This window comes from Eleutherodactylus coqui, chromosome 2 (genome assembly GCF_035609145.1).
Source record: "Eleutherodactylus coqui strain aEleCoq1 chromosome 2, aEleCoq1.hap1, whole genome shotgun sequence".
Classification (NCBI taxonomy): Eukaryota; Metazoa; Chordata; class Amphibia; order Anura; family Eleutherodactylidae; genus Eleutherodactylus; species Eleutherodactylus coqui.
Window position 1 is genome coordinate 118,197,845 of NC_089838.1, and position 13,558 is coordinate 118,211,402.

The window sequence follows — 13,558 nt, forward strand, 5'->3', positions numbered from 1 at the left end:
ATATTGAATGATAAACAAGATAAAGGGCCCAGCCGCCCAGGTGTGCCGCATGAATAATACCGCATACAAGTCCCCGAAGACCAATACAAGGGCTACAGTACTCGGTGTGCCCGCGTGGAACATCTCCAACCTCTGGATTATTGCTGCCACGCTTTTTGTTTTTTACGGAAACCCCTTCCTTTTCGAACTGAAAAAGCATTAGAGAATTTAATACTTCTTGATGCCGACATGAATAAGCCAACTGGCTTTAATGTCTCCTCCAGCTCAAAGCCTTTCTAGCTAGAATTTGGCAGTTTTTTAATGCAAAAGATCTAGATAGTCTGAATGGGAGGGGATTTTATCAGTGCTAACTGGTTCCCTTTACACTACATTCTCACGAGGGTCACCCATGTCTTTAGCCACTTCGAAAGTCTTGAATATCATACTTTAAAAACATGTTTTAAAGAATAAATAAATAGGCATACAAGGCGGAACCCATAAGAAACAAGAATCTTCATCTGATGGGTGGGGTGTTACTAGTACCGGCTTCTGTTGCTAGGTGAAGGTCTACGAAAACCTTCTAAGGTGGTAGGCCAGTCAAAGTTGTTGGGGAAAGTTGCAGTGATTTTTTTCAGCTTTTTTCAAGTTTTTTCAGTTTTTAGTCTATTTTGTGATGGCTGATTCATGTGAACAACGCGCAGCTGTGAAAGTTTGTTTCCTGTTCCACTGCTCAAAGCAATCGGGGGGGAAAAAAGAAAAGAGAAAAAAAAAAACACAGAGTGGGCCCAGGTGAATACAGAGGATGAGGCAAGGGTGTCTTGATGTTTTTTTAATTAAAAATGTTAACACTCAGTGTTTATTTTCTAATGTACAGTACATGTCTTATCGGGTTTTTAAAGGTTTTACAAATATACATTTTTCAAGTAGAATATATATACCGGTATATTAATTACAGGTAAACTGCTGTACATTAATGCTTTTACAGCTGTACATTAAAACACTGTAATGAATAAAAGGGGGAGAGGTACAGAGCGAGCTATCCACATACAAGTGGAGTAAGTCACTATGGTAGGGGTTCCCACCGGGGGTCTAAATGTACTCAACTCTATATGTTACAAATAACCCAGGAGAAACTGGTTAAAATAAACCAAGCTAATGAAAAAAAAAAAGGAAGAGGGGGGGGGGGGGGGGGGCGACAAAACAAGGGACCTGTCCACAATATGCCAGCAGGCAAGAGGTGTCATCTGAGCAACTGGAGAGCAATGCCCGCATCACTGCCCTGTGGACTGGTCCCTTCCACAGTAAGGGTGAAAATGGGAGGCAAGAGAAAAACAAGAGGGAAAGATCCTACAGAGAGCCCAAGGACTAGTCCATTAAGTTCGTGTCAAGCCCAGTATTGTGCAAAATGAGCTCTACTAAAGAGGTCTGTGCATTACTGGTTTAGTCAGTCCATGGAGACCAAATCTTCTCCATTGTATCTGGCCGTCAGTTTTTCAATAGTCATGTACCAGGACACAAGTCATCCAGTAAGCTGCTATAGTTTGCATTATTTCATTTGGGTTTTTTTAGCTGTAAAGCACAGGAATGATGGGACACAGAAGGGACTTTTTAATGGAGTAGGGCTTCCAATGGATTTTTAACCAAGTTATAATCTGTAAGGGCAAGGATGAGAAGATACCCACGTATCGAAAGCCGACGCACTTTAGGGCAGAGCCAGCAGATACGTATCCCTAGGCACTGGGCATCCCTAAAACTTCAGCTATATGGGCCAGTCAGGTACCATCCTATGAGGAACGTAACATTAGTTTCTAGCATCAAGGTGTTCAAGAGCCCAGAAGAGCATGAGGTCCATGTCTGAGGCCACTCTGCATCGGTGAGCTCCTTCCCTAGGTCTGCTTTCCACCTACGAACATATGATACATCACGGCAAGAATGTGTTTGGGTAAAGTGGGAATATATAAGAGAAATAATCCCCGGAGATTGCAGGTCTTGACAGCAATGCAGCTCAAATGGAGTGAGCGAAGGGGCAGCAGAAAGGGCTTTATTTGCAAATAGCGAAAAAGCTCCTGGCTGGGCAAAATACCTTTTTTGAAAGTGTGTCTAGTTAGGAGACGGCACCTTTAGATGGATAGGTAGAAGCAATGCAGTAAGTTTCATGCACATAGATGTAAGGAAAAGGACTTACCTGGCGCCAGCAGGGGGAGTCCTTGTCAGGGGACCCGGCCCCCTAGCACAAGAAATCCTCGTCTAATGTAGTATTTAGGGACCCAACAACCAGCAGGACATCCAGAAGTTGGAGTGCAGCAGGAGAATTTAGGACCCTGCACCTTGAGTGTGTGGGTGTGATGCAGAAGGAATTGAGGGGTAGAAAAAGGAACTCTCTGCGCTTGTAAGCCTTTTTTATGTGTCCAGATGGAACAAAACAGTCCAGCAAGGCATATCCAAATCCAGGAATATAGATTTTAATATTGCCCAAAAAAATATAAAAATGACCTGACAGTCATGTCAGGTTTTCAACATGTAGAATGCAATGCGTTTTGGTGCCTTTCTAAAGTACACCATTACTTGGTGTATGATAGAGTCCTGCTGCGAACCATGCGGAAAAAAGGAGGCGGAAATCTAGCCAAGGGGGATACTAATATATTACTGCATATAAGGACCATATGAAGCAACAGAGACACAAGTCTGGAAGACTATCTAACACAGTACCACACCCAGAGGCAGCATAGCAAGACAGGGTTAGTAATAAATGACCTTTGGGATGGTAGGAGCGACAGTAGTCCATCCAGCAGGTTAGGTGCCTCCAGTGAAGGTCATAAAGAGGGCTCTGTGGTGGCATGGGAAAGAGCGAGCTGTGTATTTGGACTACCTGACAACATTTACCCATGTTAGGAACACCCAATCCTCCCTGCGACCTTGGTCTACAAAACAATGCTGCTGACTCTGGGGACACCGCCCTTCTAGACATAATAGGTAACCAATCTTTGGAGGATCCTGAGGTAGTGCCAGGGAACACAAACTAGTAGCACTCTAAAATTTGGGCAAAAATACCATTTTCAAAGCATGTACTCAACCCAGGCACGATATGTGAGATTTGCCCCAATCTTCCAGGTAGGTACGAAGATATCGTAGGAGGGTAATTAGCTGCGTTACTGTTTATACATTATTGGTGTGGTGAATGCCCAAACACTATATGGTCCATCACCAGCTGAAAAGTCAAGCTGGTTTCCAGGGAGGTAATTACTGCTACAGGTAGACTAATATATAGTGCATGTAACTTAGTGTAATTAACTGCCGGGCCGGAGAGCAACCCGAAACTGGATAGGATCTAAAGACAGAGGAGAGATTTGTGCAGCGAGGGCAGAGTCATTAAAATATCAGCAAAAAGGCACATCTCATGAGTCACCGAAGCCATCTGCACTCTCTGTTTATTAGAAGGATGGCGAATGGAAAGTGCAGCTTTATTTTTTGACAAAAGACTACGACACCCTTTCCTCATCCTCCATATTAACCCGACCTCGCTCCATGTAACCATTTTGGTTCTTTTTTTGCTAGTGGAAAATGAAATTGTACAGCTGTACATTGTTTGTATGAATCAGCCATCACACCATTGGCAAAAAACTGAACTTCTTGAGAAAAAAAAAAAAAGTAAAATAATTTTTTTTCTTTTTTTTTTACTGAAGCCAAGTATACTCCAACGTCATTGGCTGGCATACCACTACCTCAGAAGGGTTTGGCAGACGTACACCTTGTATTAGTAACGCGCTTACTAGGAGAAGATTCACGTTTTTTAGGTACCTCCTTATAAATTAAAGTGTCAGTTCAGAGAAATATTTCTTCTATTATATATCTAGCCCTATATATGTATATATCAGTATTATATATTTATATACACTGTGAGACGGTGACCGGCAAGGTGCTGGAGGGCAGGTATGTGTCGCCTAGGATGCTCTCCTATGCTGCCTTGGGGAGCGCTTGGGCAGATACGTGCCACCGAGCAGCCTGGGCTCGGTGGAGGAAGCCGGCAGTATGGTGTCAGTAACATTAAGTTACTGACACGTTGTAGTGTGTAAGTGGCTCCAAGCCACATAATACGGGCCGGCTTTTCCTGGAGTGACCAAAGCGAAGGGTGGGATGGTTCCTTTATGTTTGCCTGATGTTAAGGCCTGTATTTTTCTTTGTTTGCTTGGAAATAAACCCAGGCAAAGCCTGGACTAAAGACTTTATCGCAAGTGTCACTGTCTCTGACTGCTTATGCCCAGGTTGCTACCGATCCTAAACGCTAATCACTCACATATGATGTTTGGATGAGGGCAGCGGTCTTAAAGAGACATACACCAATTAATGGACATTTTGCTGCAGCAACTGGAGAACCGTTGCTAAGGGCAACCGCCCAAGAGAGATTGACTGGAGAGTGTTGTAATCCTCATGTCCTGGGTGAAAGCTGCAACGGCACAGCCATCAGATACTGCCAAGATGGAGGAACTGATCAAGCAGCTGGTACAAATGAACGTGCAGCAGCAACAAGTGGCGGCGACCCAGCAAAAGATCCATGAGGAGGCCATGAGAGCTCAGGCCGAGACTAATGCTCTCCTGGCGCAAAGTCTGCAGAGGTCGTCTGGTTCGCTCCCCACCACCCGTACCGCGGTACAGGCGGCCTTACAAAAGATGACGGCCACCGATGACATCGAGGCCTATCTCGCGGTCTTTGAGAGAGTGGCCGAGAGGGAGAAGTTACCGGCGCCTCAGTGGGCTGAGGTAGTAGCGCCTTTCCTGACAGGAGAACACCAAAAGGCCTATTTTGACCTCGGTGAGCAGGATGCCAAGAACTATGTTAAGCTCAAAGGTGAGATCCTGGCACGCTTGGGCGTGGACACCCATGTGCGGGCCCGACGAGTACGCGCCTGGACTTTCGCGGACGACCTACCAGCTCGCTCCCAGATGTACGACCTGTTCCACCTGGTGAGAAAGTGGCTGCAACCAGAGGAGTCGTCCCCGGCAGAGATCGTACAGAAAGTGGTTCTGGATAAGTTTATACGCTCGCTGCCCCCCCCGCAATCCAGCGCTGGGTGGGACAAGGAGGTCCCCAGGACGTGGACCACCTCGTGAGCCTCGTCAAGAGGTATAAAGCCACGGAGGACTTACTGCAAGCCGTGCCTCCTCGACGTTCCATCCCTGGGAACAGCAAGTCGGCCGGAGCACCGGGTAAGACTGTTCCGTATGTAAGGGGTGTCAAAAAAGGCGGCTCAGAGGGGGATCATGTGGGACAGAAGAGGAGTCCCAACTGGACAGTGCGGTCCCGTGTAGAACCCCATTACCGGGGCCCCATACTATGTTGACGCTGTCGTAAGCCCGGGCATATTGCCGCCAACTGTCCACTTACCGTGGACCCCATGGACTGTGACCCTGCCCGGCGGAGGTCGATGTTCGCACGGCCAGTATGTTCTGCAGAGACTGTGTCAGAGACTGATCGACCATTATGTCACCTAAAGGTGAATGACTTTGTGGTGACAGCTCTACTGGACTCAGGGAGCTTGGTTACGCTGGTGCACTCCAGCCTGGTCGATCCCACAACCTTCACCGGCCGTCGCATGGGGGTTGTGTGTGTGCATGGGGACACCAAAAAGTATCCTATTGCCCTTGTAAGACTTGATACTCCATGTGGACTTGCCACCCATGAGGTGGGCGTCGTGAAATCCTTATTGCACACCGTGATCTTCGGGAGAGACTTTCCCCTATTTTGGGACTTGTGGCGACACCGAGGGTCATCTGCAAATAAGGTTCATGATAATGCAAATGTGTATGATGTGTGTCCAGAACCGTTTGACCCTGAGGGTACGGTTCCAGCAGTAGGGGTGACCCAAGAGAATGGGGATAACTTTCCCTTAACAGTACTAGCGGGTGAGACGGAGGTACAGGACGAAGTGGTTGCTATGCCTGACTTAGAGGTCTCACGTGCTAATTTCGGAACGGAGCAGCTCCGAGACCCCACCTTAGTAAAGGCCAGGGAATTTATACAACGTAATTCAGATGTGTTCTATGATATACCAGGGCGTACTGGTGTCATAAAACACAACATTATAACTGAACCAGGGGTAAAGGTTCAGTTGAAACCGTACAGGGTTCCAGAAGCCCGCAGACGAGCCATCTCAGAGGAGGTCAGGAAAATGCTAGACCTCGGAGTAATTGAGGAGTCGAAAAGCGAATGGTCCAGCCCTATCGTGCTGATACCAAAACCTGATGGCTCTCTGCGCTTCTGTAACGACTTCCGGAAGCTAAATGACGTGTCAAAATTTGACGCATACCCAATGCCGAGAGTGGACGAGTTAATTGAGAGACTGGGTCATGCCAGGTACTTTTCCACTCTCGACCTTACTAAAGGCTACTGGCAGGTTCCCCTTACAGAGAGCGCGAAAGAAAAGACTGCATTTGCCACACCAGAAGGGTTGTTTCAGTACATCTGCCTACCCTTCGGTTTGCATGGAGCCCCAGCAACCTTCCAAAGATTGATGGATATCATACTCAAACCCCATCGTCAATATGCGTCAGCATATTTAGATGATATCATCATCTTTAGCGAAGACTGGGACAGCCATCTACCCAAGGTACAGGCAGTACTGAACTCCCATAGAAAAGCAGGGCTCACAGCAAACCCAAAGAAGTGCGCCATAGGCCTCGAAGAAGCACGATACCTGGGATATGTAATAGGCAGGGGTATTATAAAACCCCAGATCAATAAAGTTGAAGCCGTTCAGGACTGGCCACAGCCCACTACTAAAAAGCAGGGGAGAGCTTTTTTAGGCATTGTAGGGTACTATAAGCGGTTCGTGCAAAACTTTGCTAGCATAGCAGCGCCCCTAACAGACTTGACCAAGAACAGTAAGTCAGTCATGGTCAAGTGGAACCCTGACGCAGAAAAGGCGTTCCAAGAGTTAAAACGGGCCCTCTGTAGACGTCCAGTGTTAGTCACACCCAATTTAAAAAGAGAATTTATTGTCCAAACAGATGCGTCCGATGTGGGACTGGGAGCAGTTCTGTCCCAGGAAGTAGAGGGAGAGGAACATCCCGTGATATATCTGAGCAGGAAGCTCACGCCACCGGAAAAAAATTATAGTATCGTTGAGCGGGAGTGCCTAGCCATCAAGTGGGCCCTGGAATCCCTAAAATACTACCTGCTAGGTCGGCACTTCAGGCTGATCACAGACCACTCCCCCTTAACCTGGATGTCACAGGCAAAAGAGAGAAACGCCAGAGTCACCAGGTGGTTCCTAACACTACAAAACTTCAGTTTTTCGGTATAACACAGGGCCGGAAAGCTACAGGGCAATGCCGATGCCTTATCAAGGACGCATTGCATGGCGGCTAAAGGTGTCCGACCCCACAGGCTCGAACAGAGGGGGAGGGTATGTGAGACGGTGACCGGCAAGGTGCTGGAGGGCAGGTATGTGTCGCCTAGGATGCTCTCCTATGCTGCCTTGGGGAGCGCTTGGGCAGATACGTGCCACCGAGCAGCCTGGGCTCGGTGGAGGAAGCCGGCAGTATGGTGTCAGTAACATTAAGTTACTGACACGTTGTAGCAAGTAGGTGGCTCCAAGCCGCATAATCCGGGCCGGCTTTTCCTGGAGTGACCAAAGCGAAGGGTGGGATGGTCACTCCCACGTACCAGGTGGGGCTGGTACCAGGCCATATAAAGCCTGGGCCTACAGGGCCAGGAGGAGAGCTGAGACCTCTGCAGGTCTGAGAGTCCTGGCTGGCTGTGTGCAGGAGCCATTTTGATTACCAGTGTGTAGACAGGAACGCTACATGTTTAGTAAGTGCTCAGACGAGCAGGATTTCCTTTATGTTTGCCTGATGTTAAGGCCTGTATTTTCCTTTGTTTGCTTGGAAATAAACCCAGGCAAAGCCTGGACTAAAGACTTTATCGCAAGTGTCACTGTCTCTGACTGCTTATGCCCAGGTTGCTACTGATCCTAAACGCTAATCCCTCACAACACATACATACACATAAAAATTCGATTTTATATACACATTATATATATCATACATACATACTAGTATCTTGTTTAGGTACTCTTTTCTATCTGAAACTGCCTTCTTAGGTGGTAATGTGATCTCATTTTGACCAACTGCAATTTACTAGACTTTATGTGGTCTCAAATTAGTCAGCATGATTCCTGTGTAATGGGGACCCTAACTCAAACTCTTTAGAGGGGGACACAAACTATTATCACAGTTACTGATGGCGATTAGAGGCTTCCGTCGCACATTTAGAATGAAGGATATCTGCCTCTTGACTGTATACTTATGGTCTGTAGCTTATTAAGGTGAACAGTAGTGATAATGACTGTACCAGCTCTGCCTGCTGGAAGGACACCGACTGCAGCTGGTCATGTGATGTTGTCCTGATGCATCATGGAATTGATAGCTCAGAATAATGAAAGAGAAAGCAGAGGAAAACATCAGCATCAAGATGCTGCCTGATAAGCATCAGACACGAGGCTTCATTGTATGAAAGTGACTGTAATATACATAGCAGATATCCAGAATGTGACAGGCAATCAATAAGGGCTAATGCCCACGGACGGATTTAGGCCGCGTTCCCCGTGGTGGAATAACACAGCTATTAGGTTCTATTGATTCTAATCGCTTAGTCCTCACATGCGGGATTCTGTTGTGGATTTACGCCGTAGAAAAGAAAAAAAAAATTGCAGCATGTTTTATTTTACCACGTTTTTCCGCAGCGGGAGGTCTCCATTAATGTAGTATTAATAGAGACTGCGGAAAAACGCAGCCAAAAGCGCGTTTTTCTGCGATCGCAAGTGGGGACCTTTTTGTTTATCCCCGCTCCGTCCGTGGGCATGAGCCCTAAAGGATCCTGGGATATAAAAAATGTTTTTGCCACAGTGAGCCAATAATAATAAAAAAATACCAATATCCTCAGTATCATCACTAATAATCTGTAATCATAAATCCACTATACCTTCAGTAGAGTAACAGCTATAAAATTACATTTGCCTGTGCTGCCTTATTTCTCATGAAACATAATTACACAGTAGTCATTAGTCTCCGTTTACAGGTCTACGATGGCTTCTGTTAGGACAGAGCCACGATGATTTGATGGGTCAGTTTTCCGAATCCCAGATATACAAGAGAAGATTTTGTACTTCTATTCACATTCATATAGTAGTTTGCGCACACAATTTCTGTAGTTGTATTATCTGATAGAAGCTGGACAATAGCTTACAATACTAATAGGACACCCTGCTTACAAAACCCCACTCGCATGGCAGAAATATAATCTAAGCACATTTCATTCACTGCATTGTAAAAAGGGTGAAATCCACTGCGAAAATCCACAATAATTACATTAAATACCAATGGTGGTAATGTAATCTATAACACATCTGGTACAAACAAACCTGCACCAAAATGCAAATGTTGTCTTACAGACAAATTTTGAGGCAGATTTTGGTGTAAATTTTCAGCGGATTACTCCCTTTGCATTGCAATAAGCAGCATTTCCGCACCATGAAAAACGTGCAAACGTACTTGTGGTATATTTTTACGCTGCGTGTGAAACCATCCTTGTAGCAAATGATGCAAAGGATAAGACACATTTTTTCTACAGATTCACTGCAGATCTGTGGGATAATAAGCAGCATAAAATATCTACAAATGTCTGAATGAGATATCATCAAACCTGCATCTGTATGTAAATACAATGTATGGCAGCTACCTGGAGGAATTGTGGTGTAATACTAAGGCTGGATTCACAAGAACGTATATCGGCTCGGTTGTCACACTGAGCCGATATACGTCGTCTCTCTCTGCAGGGGGGGGGGGGAAGCCTGGAAGAGCCAGGAGCAGGAACTGAGCTCCCGCCCCCTCTCTGTCTCCTCTCCACTCCCTCTCCACCCCTCTGCACTATTTGCAATAGAAAGAGGCAGGACGGGGGCAGGGCTAATTCTCAAAAATTAGCCCTGCCCCGCCTCCTTTCATTGCAAATAGTGCAGAGGGGTGGAGAGGGAGTGGAGAGGGGGCGGGAGCTCAGTTCCTGCTCCTGGCTCTTCCATCCTCCTCCCCCCCCCCCCTGCAGATGAGGACCCCGTATATCGGCTCGGCGTGAAAACCGAGCCGATATACGTTTGTGTGAATCCAGCCTAAATGTGATGATCAGGGACAGTTACATTGTGTGTGCCATCAAATGCAGAAATAACGTAAAAGCGAAGACTCAAGAAGTAACATAGGCCACTTCACCGGCCAAGCACTGATGACATATGTCCTACCTGTAGAAGAGCTGCCAATAAATAAACCATTATAAAGATAGGCGTCAGGGATGTGTGGCCGCTCTTCATTAAATAGATGGTGTATAAAAAAATTAAGTGTCCGGGGATGACAAGAGAAAGAAGAACTTGAGCTGATTTCTTATTCACCCCTGTGAAAGAAAAGAAGAATTGCATTATGGGTCTGTGGGTCATGAAGTCATTACTGTAATGAAATCCTGCTCAATAATTTATTTTTAGTATTCCCTTTCATGAATCATTATGTCGTGGTAAGACAGCGTGTTTGGAGTGTCTATGTCAGTAATTGCCAACCTCTGGTAATCCATCTACTATAGCACCACTCTACACTATGCGGGTAGTTCACCCAATCAATGCCAGGGTAATCCCGATCAGGAGGAATAGTCTGTAGTTCGTGAAGAGCTCCATTACCCAAGAATGTCGTTCCATTGCAAAATGCACATTGTAATAGTAGATGGGAACAACAACAAGAATTAACCTACACCTATAGGGGAGCATACATGTCTCACTCATGGATGCAAACAAACGCAACACTACCTAGATCACAGAATAGGGAAAACTTGGCAGCATATGTTTAAGCTCTTAGTGACCATCTGTAGGTATTTTTAACAGCAGTCAGTGAGGGGGGACTTAAGCTAGGCCACCGCGTTTTTACAGCAGTCTAATCCACGTCTGGCACAGGAATCTCATGCTGGGAAGAGCTGGGTCCCAGCTGTCAGATGACAGCAGGGATCCTGCACTAACAGCCAGGAGCAGAGAAACCTCTGTCCTGACTGTTTAAACTCTTACATGCTGCTATCAATAGCCATCACGACATGTAAGCAAGTAACAGGGTCTGATTGCTGGTTGGTCAAAACGCATACTATACTGCACTACATAGGTAGTGCAGTGAAGTGTCCTAGCGATCAAATGATCACATGTTCAATTCCCTTTAAAAAAAAGAAATGTGTTACTAAACAAAGTTCAGTAAAGTAAAAAAAAAAGTTGAATTAAAAAAAAAAAAAAAAAAGCTACTTTTTCCCCCACAAACCCCCTTTATCATAGGGGGAAAAAAGCACAAAACATTACATATTGCTTTGTTCATAATCACCCGTGCTATAAAAACAAAAGTTATCTAAACGTAGTAGAAGTTGTGTTTAAGAAAAAAATTAATGTTTTCCTTTTTTTTTTTATTCAGCCACTTCCCAAATAACATTAAAAAAAAATGATAAAAAAAAATCAGAAGGACCCCAAAATGGTATGAATGGGAACTACAGCTTGTCGTCTCGCAAAAAACAAAACCTTCCCCAGCTCATTTGGTGAAAAGATTAAAATGTTATGGGTTATGGAAGGCGATGATGCAAATACAATTTTTTATGCGCGCAAATACGCCTGTGTGAAGCTGGCCTTAAAGGGAGGCTGGAATCGGCACATGTGATGGGGCGGAGCTACGCGATGACGCGTAAAAGGGGGCGGAGCCAGAACGCCGCTGCTGTCGGACCGAGCCGAAGGGAAAAGACCCATCTGCGCAAGCGCGTCTAATTGGGCGATTACATGCTGAAATTAGACGGCACCATGGCGACGGGGACGCCAGCAACGGAGCAGGTAAGTGAATAACTTCTGTATGGCTCATAATTAATGCACGATGTATATTACAAAGTGCATTAATATGGCCATACAGAAGTGCTGAACCCCACTTGCTATCGCGGGACAACCCCTTTAATGATGAGTTTTACTGGAATCTCCATGAAATGATGGGACTTCTTGGGTCCTAGAGAAGTGCAGCTGATATTTTTTTTTTAATTGATGGAGGTCTCCAATTAGGCATCACTGTATTAACTCCAACTTGCCTAGTCTGGCTTCTGTATTGGGTTGTCTGGTTTATAAAACCCATTTTCATTTTACCTGTTCCACAAAAGGTCCTGCAAGGATGGAAGCAACCTGCGGCTTCGTCAGGTAGCTCTCCGGGAATGTTGTGTAAATGCAAATAAGTGGAAATTCTGCTGGCCTGTATGGCTACCAAATTTCCTCCAATACCTACAGAGATTAAACAAAATATGAATGATTATAGCAAGTGGATTTTATACAGTAACAATATCTTTCAGCTTTAACATAATGCTAAAAAGATCAAACTAAACCATTAAACAAGTAAATGATCACAATTGTAGAATTACCAAAGGGCTTAGGACTATGGCTGGCGGGTCAGGGTCAAACCGATGTTAAACGTGCCTCTCTGTCTTCTGAGGGTCGGAATGTGAACAGAGAGGATAAATCCGGTTTGTTGGCCCCCGTCACTGGAGAGTCTAGTACCAGTCCTGAAGTACATTAGTCAGGAAAACCAAAGACCAATGAAGAAATACATCTGCATCCTATGGACAACTAAGCCAAAAACTGTCTAAGCTTGGTGCTTGCAGGAGGGGTATAGTCAGTAGGAGGAGCTAACACTTTGCTTAGTGTCTGGCTCCTAGTGACAGTAGCTATACCCATGATACTAGGCTGTATCCCTCAATTCAAAATATGGAAAATCATGCTTTAAAAAAAAAAAAAAAAAAATCCCATGTCATTTTTTTACTAGCCACACAGGCATTAAAAACTGCATGCTTTTTTTAAAAACCGCCTGCAGGTTTTTAAATGCAGTTTTGGTTGCAATTAAAAAGCACTTAAAAAGGAAAAGAAAAAAGAAGCACACTTATTACCGCTGTCTGCAGACCTAAGGCTAGGTTCACATGCAGCGTTTTGCTGTATTTTTTGTGCCAAGTTTCCCAGGAGCTTTTTTAATGGAAATTAATTTGAGCTCAAAAACGTTGTAGTTAGAGGTTCCTTCAAAAGTTTATAATAAAGTCCTGAAAAACATACACACAGCATTTTATAGAATGCCATCTATTGTGACATCTTTGGTGGTCAGTGGCAATTTTTTTTCCAAAGTGCAGCACACTCTAGATCAGGAATATCCAACTGGTGGACTGTGGTCCAAATAAGGACCAAAGCCACTAGCTGTCCAGCAAAGGATTTCAGCCTTCTCTTCAAGCTGCACTACCAAGCAGCTGCCACATGAATGTCCAGGATCAGAGATAACCCGACTGTTTCATCCCTGTGACACAGCAGTCAGTAGCGACCACATCTTTAAGTGGTTAGATAGAGGGAAGAGGCTCCCTTTATCACCGCCATTGCCCCACCACCACCACAATGTGATTATGGTGGGGCAATGGCGGTGATAAAGGGAACCTGTTATTGCAAAACAGGGCCTAATTGTATGTCTGTCTATGTTACACTGACAGACATAATACCAGCAGTTAACC

General features: G+C 45.2%; 1 protein-coding gene across 3 annotated transcripts in view; it reads right to left on the minus strand.

Moving 5' to 3' along the window:
* Positions 1-13,558, minus strand: part of SLC41A2 (solute carrier family 41 member 2) — an 85,637-nt gene that overhangs the window by 11,817 nt on the left and 60,262 nt on the right. For all 3 annotated transcript variants that reach the window (XM_066591445.1, XM_066591447.1, XM_066591446.1), the window contains exons 9-10: positions 12,165-12,296; positions 10,266-10,414 (exon numbers count right to left, since the gene is read on the minus strand). In XM_066591445.1, coding sequence (XP_066447542.1) covers positions 10,266-10,414; positions 12,165-12,296 — 281 coding nt within the window. The remainder of the gene's footprint in view (positions 1-10,265; positions 10,415-12,164; positions 12,297-13,558) is intronic.